The sequence below is a fragment of the Camelus bactrianus genome, chromosome 5, assembly GCF_048773025.1.
Source record: "Camelus bactrianus isolate YW-2024 breed Bactrian camel chromosome 5, ASM4877302v1, whole genome shotgun sequence".
Lineage (NCBI taxonomy): Eukaryota > Metazoa > Chordata > Mammalia > Artiodactyla > Camelidae > Camelus > Camelus bactrianus.
Window position 1 is genome coordinate 78,144,606 of NC_133543.1, and position 24,499 is coordinate 78,169,104.

Below are 24,499 nucleotides of genomic sequence, written 5' to 3' on the forward strand. Positions count from 1 at the left end.
TTTATTGAAAAATCGCTTGATGATGTATGTATGAGTCTATTTCTGGACTCTTCATTCTGTTCCTTTAATCCCTAAGTCTATCTTTCTGTAAATACCACATTGTCTTGATTACTGTAACTCTATAGTAAATCTTGAATTCAGGTAGTACAAATTCTTGGTCTTTGTTCTCTTTCAAAAATTATTTTGGCCATTCTAGATATTTCACATTTCCATATAAATTTTGAAACCAGAATGTCAATTTCAACCAAAAAAAAGTGGTGGAATTTTGAATGGAATTATGTAAACTTCATAGACAATTGACAGTATTATGGGGCCTATGTCTGTTGATTCATTTTCCAACTAGTAATGGGTTACAATTCGCTTATTCTTTCCACATCTAGTAATTTTTTTATCAAACGCAGAATATTTTGAACATTATGTTCTTTGATGTCTGAATTTTGTTGTCTTCCTAGGAAGATTGTTACTGTTTAGCAAGTCCTTGAGTTACTTGCTGATGAGGTCAGTCCTTTGGGGGTTTGTTTTTAATCTTCGTTATCTGAGCCTCTAGATCACACTTTAAACCATACTCTAATGTGCTTTATTCTAGCATTAATTTAACACTACTGCCAGTGGACATGACTCTCCTAGGACCTTTACTGATTGTCCCAGCTATTCATAGGTTTTTCTACTCTGGCTGCATGAAATCCAGACCTCTCTTAGCTTTGTGTGGGAGAATGATATAATAAAATATGAAGATGTGGAGGAAAATATCAGTGTAATGAGGACAGACCAGTTTTGAGGTCATATTCAAGAGAAATAAGAGAAGGCCTTGAACCTAAATGGAGGTAATGTGGCTAGAAAGAAGTGAGCATAAGGAAAAGAAATTTGGATGGTAAAAACGTAGTGAGGGGGCTGTTAAGACTAGACAATCAGGAAAGCAGTAAGTGGTACATTATCAGAAATACAGAAGCAAATAGGAAGAGCTGGTCTGAAGAATATTTAGTTGAATCTATGAAACCTTGATTGAATGCTGATTTTTAAAATTACCTTTTGGAAGTAAGGAATTGGATTTTCACAGAATTTCATTAATTTTTATTAAAAGACAATGTCTAGGGAATAGTAGTTCTTTTAATGAATGTTACTTTTCTTCTTCATTTTCATTATACCCTTGCAGGCCTAAGAGTCTCTTTCAAGCTCTGCACGTATTTATAGTCACCTCTTCCTGCAAGTATTACAGTGACAATCTGTAGGTGATACATTTGTGGCTGGAAAAGTTTGAATAGTCACATGAAATTCATAGTAATAGAATTTGTATGTATTTTCAGAGCTTTTATTTTAGAGGTCCGCTAAGGGTTGAGAGAAGCTTCTTTAGAACTATATTTAGTACCTCCTCTCTGTGATTATGTACCTCATTCTTCATAGTTATGAAGCCTCTGCTTGTCCTTCTGGGTGAATAGGATTGTCATATTTTCAGCCTCCTCATATTTGATTTGATTAATGTCAGCATTGTTAAGGTTAAGTAGTTGAGATTTACTCTTTTAAGGTATGTTTTCTTTAAATGTTTGTTATTCTTTGTTGTTGTTTACCAGAGTTTAGAACATGTTTCTTTAGGCTACCCACAAAGGAAATACCAGATCTCTTTTAATAACGAGAGGGTTGGAATGACATCCTGTATTTTTTCTATTTTTAGGCCCTAGTATTTCAAGCATGTTAAAAGGGATAACTTTTTTTTTTTTTTTTTTGGAAACTGCTAAATTTGGGAGGTGTTAAATGATGAGCAGTATTTAGAACAAGAAGCCAGGAGCAAACACGTAAAGGCAGAGAGGCCCAAATGTGTTCAGAGTTGTGTATGCAGGAGGAGTTAGAGGTGTGCAGATGCGAGAGTAGTAATGTGAAAGGTATTCAGGACTGTAAAGGTATCACATCTCTAAAATAAAAATGATTAAGTACTTATTCCAGTGCCAGTGCTACAGCACTGTGCTGGAATGTTAACATTACTATGTAACATTTAACCAGTAAACATTCATTTCTTTTTATATCTAGCTGCTGTGATAATATACTAAAATGTGATTTTTCCAGATTTTGAAGAATCCTCCCACAGAGTTCAAATTCTATTAATGAAGGCTATATAATTTTATTCCTTTTGAACTGGCTATTTGCTACGGGTTGTTTTGTGTTGCCTTTTTCCTCCAAGCATATAAGTCATTTGAGATCAGATCTCTTTTAAGCAGCACTAAACAGATTGATAAGGAGGAAATAAGAAATTTGTCCAAATTCATTTAAACTTTAGAAACATAGTTATACCCCCTAAGCAATATATTTTTAGATAAGGTGTAATTAGAGTAAAAATCACAGGTGAAACAATCTTGACTAATGTTTGTTTGGTTATCCTACGTCCACAGAACTAATTTCACTGATTTTCCTCTGTAGCTTCGTGAATTGAAATATGTTGGATTCATTTATATGGACTCTCTTCTTTAGATGTCTGCTCCAATGAAGATCTCCCTGAAGTTGAGCTGGTAAGCCTGCTGGAAGAACAGCTACCCCAATATAAGCTGAGAGTGGACTCTCTCTTTCTATATGAAAATCAAGACTGGACTCAGTCCCCACAACAGCAGCAGCATGCATCTGATGACCTCTCTCCAGTCCTTGCTGAAGAGACTTTCCGTTATATGAGTGAGTATTTTAGAGTTTGTCCGTTGTACTAAAGATCATGTGTGTCTTGGTGTTGAATTTTAAAATGTTTGACGTCCCTAGCCATTGTTCAGTGTGTACCTACTTTAACTTGAACTGATTTAACAACACAAAGAAATGATTCTAATTGTGTTACATCTGAACACAGAAAGCTTATCATTCTTATGACTGTGTGTCCAGGGTTGCAAGCACACTCAGAGTTTCCCATTTCTCCCACCTTTTACTTGATACTTTCCTCTGACTGAGTAGAAAAAGGAACTCTTTCTAAAAAGTAGTGAAAGTATTTAAAATTGTAATATTCCTTTATATCTCTCAACACTTATTATTTTAATAGTTTAATATCTTGAGCCATCAACTTTTTGACTCATATCTTCCCTATTAGACAGACATAAATCACAGGAACTTGTCAAGTCACTAAAAAGTATAGTTCTTGGATATGTAAGGAGTTTTAATAATGCCAAGAAGAAATAAGTGCACACTATATAGTAATCATCATTTACTTAAGGATTCAGAGAGAATATTTCAGTGAGAAACTAAGCCAAATTTGTCCTGAAAATAAGTACGTTATACAGCAAACTCTTAAAAGTGAGAAAACTAAATAACTTTAAAATAAAATAACTTTATTTTTAAACTTTAAAATAGGGAGTTTGTTTGTTTGTTTTTGAGTTGTGGGTTAAAGGAGATCATTTTTGCTTTTGACCTTTTGGAATGCAGATTTTTGGAATCAGCTGAGCTTACTTTTTTTTATTCATTCACTATAAAGATATATGTGTAGTAGCTGTTAAATATGTAATAAGCCTCTAAGTTCAATATTGTGTTTTTGTAAAGTTATTTTCATTTGAATTAGATATGAGATTCTATCAAGCCCTTGATATTTTCCCAATGGCTGCTTTGCTATTTTTAAAGATTCTAGCTGGAGAATGATTTTTGTTGTGAAATCCTCATTTTCATAGTAATCATTAACTTGCTTTTATTAGTACTTTCCTATAACCAGATTACTTACAGCTCAGAAAAAGAATTGTAAACCTGTTTTAAACTTGAATTGGAAACTCAAAACTATTTCTGTCCTCAAGAAACCTTTTAAGTAACTGAATGCTAAATTAAGGCTTTTAGCCTCTTATCCAGAGCATTGTTAACCAAAGCCATTGGCCATTTCACCGTGATATTAATTGGAGAATTTAAGGAATTAGGGAGGCTGTAAAATTTTGCAGGGAAATATAGTTGTAGAAATTATTACTTCCGGTAGATAGTTATACTTTTCTTCAAGCTCTGCCCTCAAAAATCATTAATCTGTACTGGCAGGGAAAGAAATACAATTGATAATATTCAGGAAGCATTAATCATCAGTCGAGTTGGAGAGGTTAGCAGATTTATAATCCTCTCAACTAGTTCCACAGAAAAATTAAGTCATATGCCCTAAGACATCTATTGTAGAAGGGATTACCTTATCCCCTATGTGTCATGTACTAGCTAGGTATTATTCCTGGGAGAACTGAGAAAATTGTCACTCACATCATTATCTATAGGACTTAATTCTCCCCTGGAACCCTGCTGAGAAGGGCTGTCCTAGACAGTGTATATCATCAGCCTCCTTTATTCTGTCTCAGTTCTTTTGAAGGCAGTTTTGTTTGTTTGTTTGTTTGTTTGTTTGTTTTATTGTAGAAATATTCTCTGTATTATAGCAGCAAGAACCACTTCTTTGGGGTTAAAACCTCAAGACTTGTCTGTAGTTATCAGGAACTATTGCAGTTTTTACTCTGCCACGCGGGCAGCATTTGTGTATCATATTTGGGTTTTGGTGTAGGAGGGTTGGAGAGTGATGAAAGATTAGAAGTCTCTTCAAATTAGGTAATTGTGGTAAAAACTCTAGATCTTGAAAAAGGACATATGAGAGAACTATTCAAGTTCTCATATAAATGACAGGGGTGTCAAAATGGATTAACATTGGCATTTTCCATCTGAAAATATTTGGAGGATGGTTGATGTGAGATTATGCATCCATAACATAAAATAAGAATTAGCAAAGTGCTTATGTATATCTACCCCTTATGTTTTCTCAGAAACATTAGATTCTCCAAATATTAAATATAAATGTTGAATATTAATTAACAACCTTTGGAAACCAAAATTGTTGTGTAAAATGTTTATCCTCTCCCTGAAGTATAAAATTTTTTTAGGGAGTTAGAAAGGTGATGTCTGGAGTCAAGCAAGGAACATTGCTAATTTCTGTACCATTTAACATATTTTTATTTTAACCTTTGAGAACTAAAGGGAAAACAGGACTTGATAGGATTCGTTATAATAAAGTTAACCTGCTAAGCTCTGCATTCTCGATTACAGAATTAGAGTGAAGAATTAGTCTGTCACTTTGGAAGCATTTAATCACAATGTCTAAATGCCAAGAGGGCACTTAAGAGCTTTGCCATGAGTACTTTTGGAATCTCCCCAAGCAGCCTGTCTTTATCAGGAGTATTGTGTTAAAGAAGAGAAGACAGAGCTGATCAGGCTGCAGAGAGGAATCCGTTGTGTTCCTACATACTTTGTGACTGACTGGCATCAACTGAGCGACCTTGTGCAACTGAGGTGGCCCACCCTTTGGGACTTGGTGATATATAGACTGTTTCACACAAAACATAAGAATTGGAGAATTCTAGTTGCATTATCTAGCTTCTTTGCTGTAATGAATATTTAAGCATTTGAAAATTCACTTTTCCTTTTTGAAACCTCTTAACAAAAGCTGCTATTTTTTGATTGCAAAGACAACATTTGTTCTTCATGGCAAATTAGCAGAAAACTAAAAAGAGAACAACAAATCAACCATAATCCCTACCCAAAGATAACCGCTATTAACATTTTTTAAGGTGTATCCTTCCAGCCTCTTTTGTGTCTGTATAGATATGTTTACACTTTAAAAACAAAATTTGGACCTATGTTGTTTGCAGATAGATAGTATTTTATTAGATAAAAGCCTTTGCTCTTGGTGGGACTGTGGTAGAAACAGCAGCATGGTGCAAAGAGCCCTTCTCTGAGAGTGAGCAGACCTAGGGTTTTTTGGGTCACCTTGTGAGATGGGAGTTGTTATCACCATCTTATTATTATCTTAGCTTGGCCACTAATAGCTTGCTTGGTGATCTTGGACATGTCACATAATTCCTCTCAGTCAAGGTTCCTCATATAAGAAAATGAGATCATAAAACTAGATAACTTCTTAAGGTTTAGCTTTAAATTGTCAGACTGTGACAGATGATAAGCATTTAATAGGAAATATATTTTAGTTTCTTCTCACTAAAATGTTTTATTATAAAGATTTCTGTATTACTGTGTCCTTCATTTTCTGTTCCCCTTTCATCATGTATGACTTGTACCTCGCAGCATTTTATTACATTCTTAACTTTCTAGTTTTACTTCAATTAAATTGGCCACTTCATCTTCAACTCTGATCAGTCATGTAATATAAGCCATGTAATGTGTTTTTTTAATTAGTTGTATAAAAACTGTTTTTAACTGAGTCTCCAGGATTCCTGGTTCTTGCTTTGCATGTGAACCCGGATCGGTGGTTTTCTTCCCTCGCTTCGCTTCAGAACTTTGGGGCACCTTTACTTCCTACTTGTGCCCAGCGGCTCCTCCAAATGAATTAAATTAGAATCTGGAGTTGAGACCCACTGCCCTGTGCCACATTTGTTTTTGCAATCATTGGCTAGTTTTCTGTAGTTTAGAGCATAGATACACTGACTTGATTTTTTTTCTCTCATCGTATTATTGAGACCAGAAGTAGAAAAGACCAAACACTGTAAGCATCTGCCTTAATTTGTAATCCTTTGTTTCTGCTATGCTACCAAGTTAAATTGTGAAGGTTCCTTAGGCCCAAAAGGCTGTTTCCTTTATCCCTGTGGTTAAATTATAGAATTGTTTTTCAACTTGTAAATACAAATTCTTTTGGAGTAAAAGTGTTTCTTTCTGGATTTTTTAAAAAGTCTTTTAAATTTCAGTTTAAAAGTTTTTCAACTCTCTCCTGATACTGTCAATCTAACAATTTTGTTTTAGTTTCAACTAGGAGCAAGATTATCATTAATAATTAAGCTCTGGGTAATTCCCAGTTTTATTTTAAGCAGTGATGCTAGGAAGAAAAATAAGAGGCTCAGATTAAAGTAGAACCTATCTAATGGTGTCTTTGGGGGCAACCTCAGTGTTAAAATGGGACTAAGGAACTGCAAATGACTTAAATCATAGTACCTGCTGCCAACTCAGTGCATTACTTACAGAGAATTTTAAATGAGGGCTGTTTCATACATCCCATTGTGTTTAAATAGTATAACTGTAAACAGTTGTATGACACCTAGCAGTTTACTGACTACTGCTTAGTAGAGTATCATATTTGAACCTCCTAATGACCTTGTGAGATGAGTGTTATCACCTCCATATTAAGAAGTATGGAATCTGAATCTGAGGAGGGATAAGTGACTTGTTCAAGCTCATTCAAATACCCGAATTCAGCTTTTCTGCTTCAAGCCTCTGAGTTTTCACACTTTAAGGCAACTAATTATAAAATCAGTCAAAGTCAAACACAAGTCTGTTTCACGTAATACACTCCAAAGTCAAAAGACCCCTCTTTTATTACGCATCATTAGCTTAAAATGGTATTGCATATTCTGACTGTGGAATCATTAGGGTCATATTTGTCCTTTTCTCTGGAACTAAATTAGTCAAGTGCAGTTACTGAATTTATGGAGGGCCAGGAATAATGGGTTTGAGTTATGCAAGTAACAGTATAGCATACAGTTTATTTTATAGTAGAGGCCTACATATGATGAAGATTATCATAAAGAAAATGAGTTTTTAATTAAGCTAAAAAGGGTTATGATTGATAATAGAATTACAAAAAGGTCCTACAAGTCCTGTTCCTCGTTTAGTGTGCTAGCTCACACGATAGGTGGCCACAGATGTCAAAGATAATCACAGCAGAATTCTAATTAAATCCCTTATATGTAACTTCTCACGAGCTTGCCCCTCAATAACTTTAATTTAGATTAGGATATAAAACAATTGGTGATTTAATTAATTCTCCAGGCCCACATTCTCTAGTGTGAGTGAGTCAAAGTTTCAGTCCTATTTAGGGAAAAGGAGATAGTCAAGTTGGGACAAGCCTTTGACTGCCTTGTGATCATTTGATACTTTCTTAATTCACTGTATGGTGTACATTTTGTTTGTAGTAATTGGTCTATTTCCTGAGAATCTAGCACATGAAATATTTCTCTCCTTTGCTTTTTTCACCTATATTTTCATACTAAATATTTTTTGTGAAAGTCTGGGTTTGTGATTGTTGTTACCTTTAAATTTTTATAAATACTTAAAACTTTGTGTTATTCCTAAATCCTCTGATGAGTTGTTTTTACTGTTTCAGTTCTAGGTACAGACAGGGTGGAGCAGATGACCAAAACTTACAATGACATTGACATGGTTACACACCTCCTGGCTGAGGTAGGAATATGTCTTCTTTTTCTAAGGTACAAAAAGCTAAAACTTGAAAATCATTTAGAATTTACACACCAAATGAAAAATGATGATGTTTTTCCTCTGGGTTATTTTGTATAAGGTTGTTATAACTAGAGCAACTGGCATACCAAAGTCAACAGTTTCTGAGGTTTATTATTATGAAATTGTGGAAGACTTAATTTTTTGTTGTTATTGTTATAATGATGCTGGTTGCCTTCTCTGTCCTAGAAAAACAATCTTTAAAAATTTTTTTTTAATAAATCCCTGTTGTCATTCACCTTGAAACAGAACTGCCCATTCAAGAAACAGCTCCGTTATAAATCAACACCAACAGTTTGGAGCATCTTCCATTTTCTACTTTCAGTCTAAGCTATTATTTGTGCTCACTTTGTCCATGACAGGCTTTTTAGTATGTGTAGTGTATCTTTTCCAAGTGGTGGTCTTAAAGGTCTCTCCATATGCTTCACTTTCAATTGATCTTATAGAAACTGTCCTTCTCTTTGAAGAAAACTTCTCCCCATACCCCCCTCACCCCCAGCAGCTCCCCAGAATGATTTTGTATATCCCACTTAGCCTATATTGAAAATGAGATAAGTGGGCCTTGAAAATTTAGAGATAATCCATCCACCTGTTTTCATGTTGCTATGGAGCAAATAAGAATATATAGTGATTAATGTAAGCTGAACCCCTACTCATATACTATAAGGCACTTAGATGTATATTGACAGTTTTCCATTCTACAAAGTACTGTCCTCACCACCACCGTATAGATGGGATTCCTGTGCAATTGCTAAGTATCACCATTTACCCAGAAAGAGTCACTCTTGCCTTGCTTGACTTTTCTTTAGGCCTCCCTGCATCATTACCTCCAACTTGTGCAGACTCCCTTCTCTTACTCTAAGAAGAACCCTATAGCCTCAAAACTTCCAGTCTGTTATATTCCCTGTTTTATTTCACAATAAGATTCTTACACTAGTTGACAACAGGGCTCTTGATTATGCTTTCCTGTAAGCCTCTGGCTCTGAATGCTTATAAGCTTTGCCCTAATTGGAACTGTTTTCAACATGCCTACTGTATCATTATCATGCTTGATAGACAAATGCATTCAACAAATATTTATTGGACTTTTACTTTGTGTCAGGCCTTGTCCTCCTTTTTAAAGGCTATATTGATTTTCTAATTCACCATAGTCGTAAGTTTGAAGGTTGGGTTGCTGTATCCTAATTAATAGGGTAATCAATAAATCTCACTTGATATCAAGAAAAGAAATGCCAACTATGGTGGTCATCCATTTAACCAACATACCATTTGTGTGTCAGACCCTGTATTCATTTGTGTGTGTCTGGGCATTAAAATGGATCTTGATGCTTTCTGGGACATTGTTTTGAGTTTAGCAAAAATGACTACAGAAGTTCTAAACTACTGTTTAATTTTATTTGTACTCAAAGAGAAGATGTATTTGGTATTTTAACAGAGAGATCGTGATCTGGAGCTAGCTGCTCGAATTGGACAAGCTCTCTTAAAGCGGAACCATGTCTTGTCTGAGCAGAATGAAGCCCTGGAGGAGCAACTGGGACAAGCCTTTGATCAAGTAAGTCTTGGATCAAGTATTTGTAGCATGAAACAATTAGGTCTTGGGCAATGAAGAATTTATTTTCCTGGCTCTCCCTGAAGTGATGACGGTAGGTAGAAAAGTAACACCAGCACGTGTTGACTGTTGGTATCCATCGAACTAACCAGTAGAGAAATGAAATGTTACTGTACAGAGGAGTACCCATGTGACTCTATCTTGGCCTATATTTAGTACCTACAGCATCGTCCTTAGATTCTAACTCTTTATCCCACCCCTCTGTGTAGGCTTTGTGTGTGATCTTATCTTAAATTTATTAAAAAATATATATATCCCCAAATAAAATATCTTTTTATTCAAAAACCCGAACAAAAGGAAAACAAATTTTTGAAAATATGTTATCCATAGCAATAAGTATTTTTGGTGAGAACTGATTTGTTACTTACTTGAATTGTTACACTTCAAATTTTCCATTACTTGTTATTATCTGGTTTCATTTATATTTTATAAAAGCCTCATGTTTAATAACATTCAAGCCTTTGCTTTGAAAGTATTTATTCCCTAGAACTAAAGTTGAGAAGTCATGTAGAGTCATACAGCTTAGAAGTACAAGCCTTTAGTTGAGAATTTGAAGTAAGACTCTATTCTGATACTTTGAAGTTTCTTCAGTTTTGTTTTGAACTGTGAATGTGTCATTATCTTATGTGAAATTTTCCTCCTATATCCCTATTATAAACAATATAAAAATTGACTTTTCTTTTCACCTAGTTTAGAAAAAGCTGTATTTGTTGAGTTAATGCTCTAAAATTGTAGATTAGGAAGTATCTGAGGTTTGTTTTCTCTTTTTAGCCCTTGTTACTTGAGTCAGTAAAACCTAGAAGCTGATTTTGCGGTTTTGTTTTATGGTGAGAAGCAATGGCTCTGTGAATTAGATGCTATATTACTTGTAAGCAATGCAAAATAAAGGCCATCTTGTAAATCAAGCCCTTTTGATGTGCAGGTTAATCAGCTGCAGCATGAGCTCTCCAAGAAAGATGAGTTACTTCGAATTGTCTCCATTGCTTCTGAAGAGAGTGAGACTGATTCCAGCTGTTCTACACCTCTTCGGTTCAATGAGTCCTTTAACTTATCTCAAGGTTTGCTGCAGTTGGACATGCTGCAGGAAAAGCTCAAGGAACTGGAAGAAGAGAACATGGTTCTTCGATCGAAGGTACAGTCAACTTATTCCTACTTTCTTTTACCTTAAAGGCTATAAGGTTTAGGTCCAGACAGTATTCAGGGGAAATAAGGCATAACTTAGGATTTGCTATTGACATTCCAATTAGGGGATGGCAGCCATGGCACATGTATTTGCCTTCCATTGTTACTTAGATCCCACTGAAAAGTGGATAATAGCAAGCTGACAGATGAAGCAGAGAAAGCCACAGCATGGAATATGTATCTTGTGGAGTTTGCACAAATAGCTAAGTAATTACAACTGTGATAAGAACTCTGTTGGAAAATTACAGTGTTGCATGAGCTTGTATAATGGGGGTGGGAGGAATCAAAGAAGTCTTACTTAAGCAAGTGACGTTTTAGCTGTAGCTGTAGATTAGCCAAACAGAGATGTATGGTGGAGGGGAGGGGCTGGGGGTGGAGATGAACAGGCACATTGCAAAGGCCCTGAGAGGAACAAGGGGGAGATGTTTGTCATGTCCTTTTCTTTATCCTTTATTTTATAATAGGTAAAATTTTATGGGTTTTTTTCCCTTTGTAAGTGATGAACTTTTATCTTCAAATGAGTACTAAAGGGTTTTTTAGTTAATACTGTAAAATCATTAGAAGATATTATCATATACTGATTTTTTTTTTCCCATGGAGGCTTGTCACATAAAGACAGAAACTATTACCTATGAAGAGAAAGAACAGCAGCTTGTCAGTGACTGTGTTAAAGAACTTCGTAAGTATTAACATATTCTCTTTTGTAGCCTCTGAGCAATTCATTGGGCTGACTCAGAAATTAGATCAATGGTTTCAGTAGAAGCATCTTAAGAAACAATTTTAAATAATTACTGAAAATCTCGGAATATCACATTGAGCCTACAGCTCTATATAAAATGCCATTTGTACTTTTAAGAAGTATCTTTGTTTCAAATTGTCATCATTAAATAAAGACCTATATTTCTATGTGTTATAGCATGTTAGAATGAAGGGAACCAAAGCTCTTATTTTGTTGATGAGGATATAGTTCTATAGAGAATATGATTTGCTGAAGTCAGAAAACTGGTAAGTAGCAAAGCTAGGGCTTAAATGATGGTATAAGACATAATATTCAATGAGTATTAAGTGCCAGCTCTGTGTCTATAAAGAAATATAATTTAGTTTCATTGTATTGTTAACTAAAATAATTTTTAAAAAATCAGTTGGAAAAAGATCAGCTTTACTAGAGAAAAAATTTTAATCTCTCCGTAAATATAAACCGTTTTGTGTTAAAAGAAGATATGACATCATCATATCAAATCGTTTGGGCTGTGGGCCTCAGAATGTGGTACCTTCTACAGAATATTAGAGAACCAGAAGCAATGTAAATTGAATCTTCTCCATCAGCTCCATCTTTACCCACCTTTTACACTTTAAAAAACAAAAAAGAAATGACTTACCGAAGAACTTGGATCTTGATTTCTTGCCTCCTTATTGCCATCCTTTGAAATATTATAGACATTCTATCCATTGAAAAATAGTTGTATATAGCACTGAGAAATAGTTTTGCCACTTGTTTAGATGTCAGAGTTTTTATATGAAATAAAGATTTATCTCCCCAATGGAATTCTACAGCATGCCAGAATGCTAGATTGTAAGAATTGCTTTAGAAGCCCTACTCAGTTTGCTAGGTATCCCAGAAAGTCTCTCTCCTATATCTCAGTAGGAGAAGCATCTCAGTAGCTTTAACAGATTGTGACTGCTCCATTCTGGGAATATTCTTTTGTTAGATTTGTTAAGCTTGATTTTCATTTCTTTTGGGATCTTATTTATGTCCCTGAAGAGTTCTCAAAGACAGAAACGTCTCGGCACTTACAAAGACAGGTAATTCACCTATCTCTTTTCAGCCTTCTTGTCCTTCATAAAGAAGAGTGCGGCAAAATCGTTAGCTTGCTTGCCTTTACAGGTCATCTCTTCTTAGCTTCGTTGCCTCCTGTTAAATTCCCAGCATTAACCTATTTCAGAAGAACCTTTAGTTTTCTCTATTGTGTGATCCAGATTTATTTCAAATTTATGTTAAAGAAAAATCAATTTGTGATAGTCCAGTGCTTTTTACAAAGCAGGATTTGCCCCTTAGGCCATAGTTTGCCAGCCTCTGCTCTACATTTATATTAAGTTTTATTTCTGTTTTGTTTTCAAGGTGAAACAAATGCTCAGATGTCCAGAATGACTGAAGAATTGTCTGGGAAAAGTGATGAACTGATTCGATACCAAGAAGAGATCTCCTCTCTCTTGTCTCAGATTGTAGATCTTCAGCACAAAGTTAAAGAAGTAGGTTCATTCATTCAACAAAAGCACCGACCTAGTGCTTTATACTCTGCCAAGTGCTAGATGCATTAAGCAAAATAAGCATGGACCCTGCCCTTTTACAATGCTTCAGTCTGATTGCTCTTTTATTCTTCTGCCATGAAATAGTGTGAATGACTACTTTAAAATCACTATTTCTTTCCTTAAAATGGGGTTAGATTTTCCTCAGAAAGTGCGATGTCAATTCCTGACTCATGCTCATTGTCCTATGAACACCTTGATTAAGCTGGCAGTCTGCCCATTTTATTGTGCTTATTTGGCTTTTGAAAGGTTAGCTTTTGATAGTCCTCTGGACTATGTCCCTGAAAGATTCTTAAGATGGCTTAAAAAGAGAGAGCGTAGCCTGTATTTTATATGGGAAGGTTTCACATGTCTCTTTTAATATGTTGTTAGCATGTGATTGAAAAGGAAGAACTGAGACTTCACCTCCAAGCTTCCAAAGATGCCCAAAGACAACTGACGATGGAGGTAATGGAATCTTCCTTTATCTTGTGTGATATGGGAAGGGAGGAGTGAATAGTTTCTCTTTTCTTTGTGAATAAGAATGATTAAAGGTGATTGCCAGATGTAAAACAACAGCAGAAGATTAAGATGAAATTATAAGATCTAAGAAGTAAAAATTTAAAAAAATTCTCTCTCTGAAACTAATAACATGACAACATCCTTCTTGATTAATTGGGGAAACCTTGACTTTTATAAGATTCTTTAGGAATATGTGACCCTTTTACCAATCTACTTTAACTAACCCAACAGTTTTTAAAATAAGATACTTTCTAATAATAATAATAATAACAATAACAATAACAATAATAATAATAATATCTGGTTTTATACCATATATGTCAGGAGAAATAGCAGAAATCTCTTACTTTCTATCTACATAAAAATCTTATATATTAGATATAATTTAGTGGTTCCTTAGTACGTATAAGAATTACCTGGCAGAGTGAGTTTTTTTTTTTCAATGTAAGTTTCAAATAGAGATTCCTAAGCACCATCCCCAAAAGTTTCTAATTCAGTAGGTCCAGAGTGAAGGCCTAGACTCTGCAATTTTAATAAGCACCCTTAGCCGTAGTGATACTGCTGATGCAATCAACATACCACACTTGAAGAAATTTTTGAAGTTAAAATGTACGCTGAAAATTGTGTACTTTTTTAACATGCTTGTGTATCTAACTATAAAGAAGATTCTGAAACAAGAGAGAAGTAACTGCTTGTTTAGGATAACTGAGCACCCTGACATCATATACAATACTTTGTAGACTTGACCTTGTCATTTATAGACTTAGAGGGATGTTTAAAAACGTACGTATCTAATATTAAGCTAAACTAAGTTGACCATAGCTATTATACTTCCTCTATATGTTTTTCTTTAATTTTTATTTATTTATTGTTTTTGTTTGTTAATTTGTTCCCGGGGGGAGGTAATTAGGTTTCTTTGTTTATTTTAATGGAAGTACTGGAGATTGAACCAGGAGCTTGTGCGTGCTAGGCACGCACTCTACCACTGAACTATAGCCTCCCCCGTCTCTGTAAGAATTTTAAGGATAGGAAACATCAAATATTGAATTGACAATTATGGTTGTCTCAGCTACATTTCAGGTTTTTAGGAAATCACATTTATGTGTAATTCTGGCCAAGATATACCCTAATTCTGGCAGCTTGAAATAGATATACTTTCCTTGCTTGATTTGTTTCAGTCTCTGTGTTAAAATTATATTCATAAAGTTAACGAGTCCTGTGGATAAAATTAATTCTTAGCCCAATGGGTGTTTTGCCGCCATTGTCATTTTGAGAATATAATAAAGGACACTAATTACCATCCTTTCTTTCAGCTGCATGAGTTACAAGACAGGAACATGGAGTGTCTGGGAATGTTACATGAATCCCAAGAAGAAATAAAGGAACTTCGGAGTAGATCTGGCCCTGCTGCTCATCTCTACTTTTCCCCGTCCTATGGAGTTTTTCCTGGGGTAAGGAATGAGAAAGATGTTATGTATTTTAGGGAAACTTGTTTAAGGCTAGATGGTCCTGAGGGTAATATGGCTTCTGATGGTGTAAAGCATCTTGAACAGAGATAATGTGGTTTGTCCCTGTTTTTGGAATTCAAGGAACTTAGGCCTTTATTTGCATATCTATATCTACCTTGATACTCCTATTTATTGCCTTTCTTCTAACAGTTAACCTTTTAGATTTATTGTAATATAAAGATGAACCCTAAGGAAATTAGGTTTGGGTCTGTGTACCATAGAGCTACTTCAACTTGGGTCATCCTTGCCCTAGGCCCACCACATGTCACTTTCTCAAATAGTGCAGTGAACATGTAAAACCTCTTTTAATGATCTTGAGTCTCTTCAAATATTTAACTTCAGTTACAGTGTAAGCTCCATGAGGGCAGGAATCATGTTTATTTAATTCATCAATAAATGGTTTTTTTTAATTAAAGAAATTAATGATAACTTCTGAGTTTATGCCAGAATTTGTAATGTTGATTCAAAGGGTTGTTTTAACAATCTAGCTCTTAAACACTTCCGTGCAATTTTTTTAAGGACCGAAACTATAAATTATAATAGATTTTCTGAAGAATATAGACGCAGAATTTTTGTTTAACTTTTAATTTTGAAATAATTTTAAACTTAGACTAATGTTCCAACAGTAAAACAGAAAACTCTCATGTATTCATCGCCTAGATTCCTCAAGTGTAACATTTTACTACATTCTCCATATTGTTCTCTTATTTTTTCTGGACCATTTAACAGTAAGTCACAGATACACGGTATTACTCCTTAATACCTCAGTGTGTATTTATTAAAAACAAGGACACTCTCCTATATAACCACATACAACTGTCAACTTCAGGAAATTGACACTGATACAGTCCTATCACTATCTCCTCCACAGAGCCCATTTAAATTTTGCCAATTGTCCCAACAGTGTTCTTTGAAGGATACATTGCATTTGGTTGTTTTAATCAGACAGTTCTTATGTCTTTGCTTTATCTTTCATGACCTTTTAGAATGTCCTTAATTTGGGTTTGTCTGCTGTTTCCTCATGATTAGATTGAGGCAATGCATGTTTAGCAGAAATAATGCCATGTTCTTCTCAGTACATTGTATCAGAATGCACACATTGGCCATTTATCCCATTACTAATGATATTAGTTAATTTTGATCACTTAGTTAAGGTAGTATTTGCCAATTTTTTCCACTATAATCAATGTTAATTAATAGTTGATTGAATTAATGTTACTAATTAACTTCGCAATGAAGAAAATTGGCAGATACTATCTTAAACAAGTGATCAAGTTACTATTTTGTGGGGAGATATTTTGAGATTATTTAAAGATCCTGTTTCTCATCAGACTTTTACCCACTAGTTTTAGCCCCCATTGATGATTTGTGTCTGACTCAGTTATTACTAGAATGATTGCCAAATGGTGGTTTTCTAATTCCATAATTTTTCAACATTTATTCATTGGCATTATTTTGTAAGTTAGAGCTTTTCTGCTTCACTTATTTATTCATTTGTTTACTTACGTTAGTATACACTCATAGATTTCTATTTTAGCCAATGGATTATAATCCATTATTACTAATATTTATTTTGATACTTAAATTGTCCCAGATATGGCCAGTGGGATCTCCTTCAAGCTCATCTTGCCTTTTCTCTGTCCCAGTCTGGAATCAGCCATTTCTCCAAGGAGCTCTGGTTACTTTTAATGAGGAATGATGTTTGGAATCCAAAATCTGGGTGTTAGGTGTCCATTGCCACTAGAGTGTCATTGCTACCAGACCCTCTCAGCAGGTAGAGCTAGGAAATATATGTGTGTTCGTATGTACAAGAACACATCTATATCTATCTTTTCATTCATATCCATGTTTGTTTATAGATAAATAAACATATATTTAAATAAAGATATAGAAAATAAATATAATACATATATAAAATCATAAGTTCACACCCATACCTCCAATTCTAGTCATTGTCAACTCAGCCCCACTGAGCATGCCACACATGCCAGTTGACTCTTCATTCCTGACCAGAGAAAGGGAAAGCTTGCTTATTTTTCTTTTAATGATTTTCTATGTTATAAAAGCTGTACATGTTTATTATAGAAAAATTAGAAATTACAGAGAAGCAAAAATAGTTAAATACCATCAAATCCTGACCTCTGCAGAATCACTATGAACATCTTGGTTTATAGCATTTCATACTCTTATTTTTGTGTGTCTACAAATGTAGTATTTTCTATTTACCATAATTGTTTCTTCCCCACTGCTTTCCTGTAAAAATATACCATGAAAAAGTAGTTGGTACTTTTTAAAAGTTACATTTCTAGAATGTCTCTTTTTTTCCCCCTGCATTTTAGCCTGTGACTATTTTCTTATGTTTTCTTTCATTATAACACCAAAAGTATTGGATTCTGGAAACTGTTAATTAATTTAAAGACAGTTCTTTTCCCCCAACAGGCTTTTTAGGTAATCAGTGTAGTAAACTCAGGCTTTTTTTCTTAGGAATCTCTGGCAGCTGAGATTGAGGGGACCATGCGTAAGAAGCTGAGTTTGGATGAGGAATCTTCTCTCTTTAAACAAAAGTAAGTACAGATCGCATGTGTTGTTACTCAACCATTGAGATGGAAATTAAAAAGAAGCCACAGTCCAAAGTGACTGATATTTTGAAATTCAGTAGTAAATCTGCTTACTATTTAATTTTTCCTCATAGTGTTCACATTTGTGAGAGCGTTCTCCTGTTCTGAAATTTAGTTTCTAATGATTTCTCCTAAACTTTAGAGGCTCTTCAGGGTGGCTTTATTTTTAATGAACTGCACATATGTGTCTCTTTTCTGAAGCACTCCACTGGTAGGCAGTGGTAATAATGAACACTTCTTTTTTGACAGAGCCCAACAGAAACGGGTATTTGATACTGTCAAGGTTGCCAATGACACACGGGGCCGCTCTATCTCATTCCCAGCTCTGCTACCCATTCCAGGCTCCAACCGTTCAAGTGTCATCATGACAGCAAAACCTTTTGAGTCTGGTTTACAACAAACAGAGGACAAAACAATCCTAAGCCAGGGGAACAACTCAGAGGAGGTTCCAGGGTAAGAAACATAGATTCATATACTCGAATTCTATCATTGCTCTGTGCTATCCCAAGGAAGTTCTGAACTGTCAGTTTTCATTCAGTAATGACTCCCTGTATCATTATTTGTAAGGCAGGTCATTGGAGTGAAAAAGCTACATTTAATTTAGTGTATTCTAAATAGAGTTTGTATTGAACTATAAAATTCTTTGCTACTTCCTTCTTTGGTGTGGCAAAACTTGAGTCTAAATCTTCGTGTTCAAAGTTAAATTTGTTTGCATCTTTTTGGTCATTGGCAGTTATACATAGCATTGGATGACACTTTCTCTTAATTCATGCTCATAATCTCAGCTGCTTTGGTGCCTTTAGGATACACAATAATCTTGAATACCTATTGAGGAAAATCAGATTGCTCTCAATTTCCTATTTGTTTAATTTTAGATTTTTTTCCTGCTTTTCATTAATTCATTTCATTGAATTACATAGAACTAGAAATTAAAGAGGATTACTGGAAAGTCAGCTGAAGGCTTTGAAAGTTAGATATTTGGCACCTGAGAGAAGTCTTTCCTCATGCAGAAATCCATTACCCTGGGTTTTTCATCATATTGCCTGGTCTGTAGCAGGTAGCTTCTGCACCCACAGTAGCCTTATGTGTCAGTACTGCCTCACTGTATGCAGTTCTTAAGAGAAACAAATCTATGTGAATTCACACATAGAATAACTAAAACTTGGCTTGCTACTCTTTCTTCTGATATCAGTGATAAGATACCACCAATTTTTAAAATGTGGAAAAGTGAAAAACTATGTATTACAGAACTATGAAAATGCAGTATTTACGAATCTTGTTTTTTGTTTGTTTTGACTTTTCAATGCATGTTTATTGAATAAATGAACTTCTCAAATGCTGATATCTCAAAAACATTATGAAAACTGGTCTCAAAAATTTGTGTGTTCATTTGCTTCTTTATTAATAGTCTCCTATAGTCTGCAACATGTTCTTTTTTTAACTTTTATACAATTTTTAAAGGTTACTTTCCACTTAAAACAGTTATTACAAAATATTGGCTGTGTTCCCAGTGTTGTACAATACATCCTTGAGCCTATCTTACACCCCATAGTTTGTATCTCCCAGTCCCCCACCCTTATATTGCCCCTTCTCCCCCTACTGGTAACCACTAGCTTGTTCCTATATCTGTGAGTCCAATTTTTTTTTATTATATTCACTAGTTTCTTGTATTTTTTTTAGATTCCACATATAAGTGATATCATACAGTATTTGTCGTTCTCTGTCTGATTTGTTTCACTTAGCATAATGCCCTCCACATTCATCCATGTTGCTGCAAATGGCAAAATTTTGCTTTTTTATGGCTGAGTAGTATTCCATCTCTCTCTCTCTCTCTCTCTCTCTCTCACACACACACACCATATCTTCTTTATCCATTCATCTGTTGATAGACCCTTAGGCTGCTTCTATTTCTTGGCAATTATAAATAATGCTGCTGTGAACATTGGGGTGCATGTATCTCTTCAAATTAGTGTTTTGGATATATACCCAGGAGTGGAATTGCTAGGTCGTATGGTAGTTCTATTTTTAATTTTTCAAGAAACCTCCAAACTGTTTTCCACAGTGGCTGCACCAATTTACATTCCCACCAACAGTGTACGAGGGTTTCCTTTTCTCCAAATCCTTGCCATCATTTGTTATTTGTATTCTTTTTGATGATAGCCATTCTGACAGGTGTGAGGTGATATCTCATTGTGGTTTTGATTTGTATTTCCCTGATGACTAGCGATGTTGAACATCTTTCCATATGCCTATTGACCATCTGCATTTCCTCTTAAATGTCTACAGTGTTCATAGAGAATTCTATGACCCAAAGTAGTTTTTTTCACATTTTGATATTTTTGAAAGTATTTTTCTTTTGCAGCCAATGACATATCATACTTTAATGGGTAGTATTGTTTTATTTCTTAGTAGTACATAAAATAATGGTACCTCTTAACCATCAGTGGTAATATAGATTGAGTGAAATATGATAATATTTAGTTTAACTACTTTAACTGAATTTATAGATGATCATTATCTGAAGTTTCAAAGTTAAGTGAAATAGAAGTTAGTAAACACCACATAATAAAGTATATTTTTGTCTATCTGAAGTCACTTGAAATAATCTATAAAAATAGAATATAGTATTAGAGGTGTGGGTTTGTTGTTACTATTTCTATATTCCTAATATCTAAGAAGAAAATACGCATTTTGAAGATCAGTCTCTTGAACATTCATCATTGTGGAAAGGAGAGGTCTAGTCAGTGCATGTGATTGTCCTGCAGGAACATTCGGAAGGTGGATCAACCAGGACCCTCTGCGGAGAGTGATGTGGCTGCAGCCCTGCATCGCCTGAGTCTGCGGCGACAGAACTACTTAAGTGAGAAGCAGTTCTTCGCTGAAGAATGGGAGCGGAAGATCCAGGTTCTGGCTGACCAGAAAGAAGGGGTTAGTGGCTGCGAGACCCCCACCGAGAGCCTTGCCTCTCTCTACACTGACCAGTCAGAGATCACAGACCTCAGCAGTGCCAGTTGCCTTCGAGGTTTTATGCCTGAAAAATTACAAATTGTCAAGCCCCTTGAAGGTAATAAATAAGTAAAGGCCATTTCTAACATGTTGCTTCTTGGCTTTTCCTCCCCCTGGAATTGAAATTTGTACTGTAATTATAAGAGCACTATGTGCAAAAGATATCTTTTTAGCCCTTCGCTGTTTGGGTGCCAGTGCATAGCAGTATTTTGTGGAAAATGAGTGAAAAGATATGCATTCTCCAAGCCATCGGCTGGCTGTCAGTTCTATTCTACTCGTGTTTTTATACAAATGTGAGGGAGGAAGAGTAATCTTTTCTCTTCCTTTGCTAAGGAATTTCCTTGGAATATCTTAGACAGCAGTTTTCATGGTAAGATAAATGGGATATGATAGATAAATAAAAATAATCTGCATATAATACTTCATCTCTACCTTCCTTTTCAAAAAAGAGTTCTTTACCCAAGAAGTGTCATTTGCTTAGAGGTATTTTTCTTTTGTTCTGTTCTGATCATTCCAGTTCAGTTTCTGTTCTCTTCTAAAATAGAACTTGAATTCAAAATAAATTTCTTTGTTTTATGGAATATTGACAATCTTCAAATGATCGTCTGCTATTATCATAAGTCTGCATTAGAAAAAATAAGGACCCCTCAAACTCAAAGGTTCTGTTAGTTAGTTTTATTCACTAATCTTCAGTGCAAGTATTTGTCAGATAAAATGGGATAAAATGAGTATCAGTGACATAATTAGACACTGCATCTAGCTTGCAGTGATCACTCACCGGCATCCGTAGACAGCGACCAGGAGATTAGATCCTCCTTTTATCACCTTCTTCACTTCCCTACTCTCCCTGAGAGCCTGGTGAAAGGATGGTCAAGAGCAGGGTGGAGAAGTATACAAAAAACACTGAAATTCAGGGTGTCTTCCAACCTAAGAGCCTGGCTTTTGACTTCAAAATTCATAGGCATGGTTCCAAGCCAAAGGAATGTTGATTTTTGTCACCTGAGGAAATTCAGCCCCACCTCTGAGGCACATGTCTTCCGCCTCATCACTGCCTCTGCATCCTAGTTCCTGTTAAGGGTGTTGTCTTGGTTTTTTCATCCCTACTTTAGTTGTCCTTTTTAGAGTTAACTTTTGAAATAGAAAGATTATTATTCATACCTTTAGCATCTTGTTAATCTTCCACAGAGAACTTTAATTTACAAATGTTACCAAAATATTAAGGCCAAATAAATAGTTTTATTATTGTCATTACTTTGTTATACATATAATTTTAGCTTCTCTTCCAAGGTTTAATATTTGTTGAAAATTTAAAACATGCCCTTTTTTTGGCTTGCATACTCAGGATCACAGACTCTGCACCAGTGGCAGCAGCTTGCTCAACCAAATTTAGGAACCATTCTTGACCCACGACCAGGTGTCATAACTAAAGGCTTTACCCAGTTGCCCCAGGATGCCATCTATCACCTCTCAGATTTGGAAGAGGATGAAGAGGAAGGTATCACTTTTCAGGTTCAGAAACCTTCAGAAGTTGAACAAAAACCACCAGTATCGAAGCCAGTAACAGGAATCTTCCTACCACCCATGACTTCAGCTGGTGGTCCAGTTTCAGGTGAGAAGAGTGCTTTGCTTTCTGCATAACTATATGGTCAGCTGACTGCCTCTACTTAAATCTTACAGGCGTGTACTCCATCTTGAATATAAGATGATGGAAATCCGTAACACTAGCGGCTCTTAACGATTCTCTTCACTTCTCAGCCAACCTGCATGAGAGCAATTCAGTCAGGGGCTCACGAACCTTTTGGACTCAGAATCTCTTTATACTTTTAAAAACCATTGAGAATTCAAGAGAGCTTGTCTTGTGAATGATATCTGTTGATATTTACCATATTAGAAATCAAATGAGAAATTATAAAAATATTTATTAACTAATTATTTTTAAATAGTTACATATTAACACAAATAATATGTCTTATGAAAAAATAGCTATTTTTAAAAAGTAGTGAGAAGAATGGTTTTGTTTTACAATTTTGCAAGTCTCTATGGTTTAATAAAAGATAGCTGGATTCTTGTATCAGCTTCTATATTCAGTCTATTACAATATGTTGCTTTGGTTGAAGAATATGAAGAAAAGCAGCCTCACGTAGATATGTAGTTGGAAAAAGAAAGAGTATTTTAATAGCCTCTTTAGGTATTTGTGGATATTCTTTGAAATTACATCAAAACTTGATAAGTGGTAGTTTCTCTAAGGTTTGTAACAATGTGAATCTAAAACCCTGTCAGTGAACTTTTCATACTTTGTTACATTAAGATCTATTAGTCTATCCTACACTTTGAATTGCATCTTTTACCCATGCATGATTTTATAACATCATGCATTGTGCTTTGGGAAAATACTAATTCACTGAGTTATGCAGATCTTCCAAATGTTGACACGTTTCATTATATAATATATTAAAATCATATACTATCACCACCTGTCTCAGCAGGTAAGTCTTTTAGTATTAGGAAACTTTCAAGCTCTCAATGATGGATACAGATCTACCAAAACACTCATTTTAACTTGATAGCTCAAATTCTGTCACTGGCAGCAAATCTTGTCAGTTATTTTCTTGAAGAGACAAGCTCACCACATTCATTTTCGAGAAAATGTTGCCGGATATCCAAGTCTGAATACCTTTATTAGTTGTTCTTTCGAGTAAAAATGGTTTCTGTGAAAAATTGTTACATTCAATTGTACATGTGCTTTTCCTCTGGATAACCATTGCATCACAGTATGCAGCAGAGGGCTTAATGCTTACTTCCCATTTCATCGCACAGAATATTGAAAAGATTCAAAGGTCAAGATTTAATAAATAATTTTTACTGCTTCATCAAGGATGTTCTTATGCACAACAGTGAAGAATCCTAGTACAGCTGGTGTCTTTGCCTTTATGCTAAGGAGCCAGCAGTTTTACCCACTATTACTTCTGCAACAGCAGTGCAAATGCCAACCTGGTCAAAAAGGCAGGTGGCATCTTAGCATTGCTGTAAAAGTAGTTTTGACCTGTAAACTCCCACAAGGTCTGCAAACTACACTTCAAGAACTGCTGGAGTAGATAGTTTGGCTAGAAGGATTGGATGACTAGTTCTGGGTGGGGTTTTTTTAGTATTTTTTTTTCAAAAATGTGTTTCTCTCTTGTTTGTAAGCTATTTTAAATCCTTTTGAATTACAGTTTTAAATTATTGAAGGAGTTAGCTATATACCAACCAGTGGATACAAATGCAATATGTATATTTCATTTCTAGATTTGGAGACTTTTGTACAAAAGACACTTGATAAATGATGTATTATTAATAAATAATGATGAACTTTTTACATTGCTAACATATTCTTTCACTTTTGTGTTTGATTCCCTAAAAAACCCTGCTGCAGCTGCAACCTCACACCCAGGAAAATGTCTGTCATGCACAAACTCGACGTTCACCTTTACCACCTGTAGGATTTTACATCCCTCGGATATCACTCAGGTTACCCCCAGGTAAGAGGGTGTCAGCAATTTGAGGCCTTACTTCTTACCTCAACT

General features: G+C 35.1%; 1 protein-coding gene across 6 annotated transcripts in view; it reads left to right on the forward strand.

The window, feature by feature from the left end:
* Window positions 1-24,499, forward strand: part of TRAK2 (trafficking kinesin protein 2) — a 58,890-nt gene that overhangs the window by 27,961 nt on the left and 6,430 nt on the right. For 5 of the 6 annotated variants that reach the window (XM_045507972.2, XM_010971849.3, XM_045507974.2 and 2 more), the window contains 13 exons: window positions 2,461-2,655; window positions 8,075-8,151; window positions 9,641-9,757; window positions 10,737-10,946; window positions 11,597-11,675; window positions 13,116-13,246; window positions 13,676-13,750; window positions 15,118-15,255; window positions 17,797-17,876; window positions 18,180-18,383; window positions 20,696-20,994; window positions 22,279-22,545; window positions 24,349-24,454. In XM_045507972.2, the coding sequence (XP_045363928.1) occupies window positions 2,461-2,655; window positions 8,075-8,151; window positions 9,641-9,757; window positions 10,737-10,946; window positions 11,597-11,675; window positions 13,116-13,246; window positions 13,676-13,750; window positions 15,118-15,255; window positions 17,797-17,876; window positions 18,180-18,383; window positions 20,696-20,994; window positions 22,279-22,545; window positions 24,349-24,454 (1,978 nt within the window). Of the gene's footprint in view, window positions 1-1,801; window positions 1,896-2,460; window positions 2,656-8,074; window positions 8,152-9,640; window positions 9,758-10,736; window positions 10,947-11,596; window positions 11,676-13,115; window positions 13,247-13,675; window positions 13,751-15,117; window positions 15,256-17,796; window positions 17,877-18,179; window positions 18,384-20,695; window positions 20,995-22,278; window positions 22,546-24,348; window positions 24,455-24,499 lie in introns of those variants that run through there. The other variant, XM_010971851.3, reaches the window with a different exon arrangement.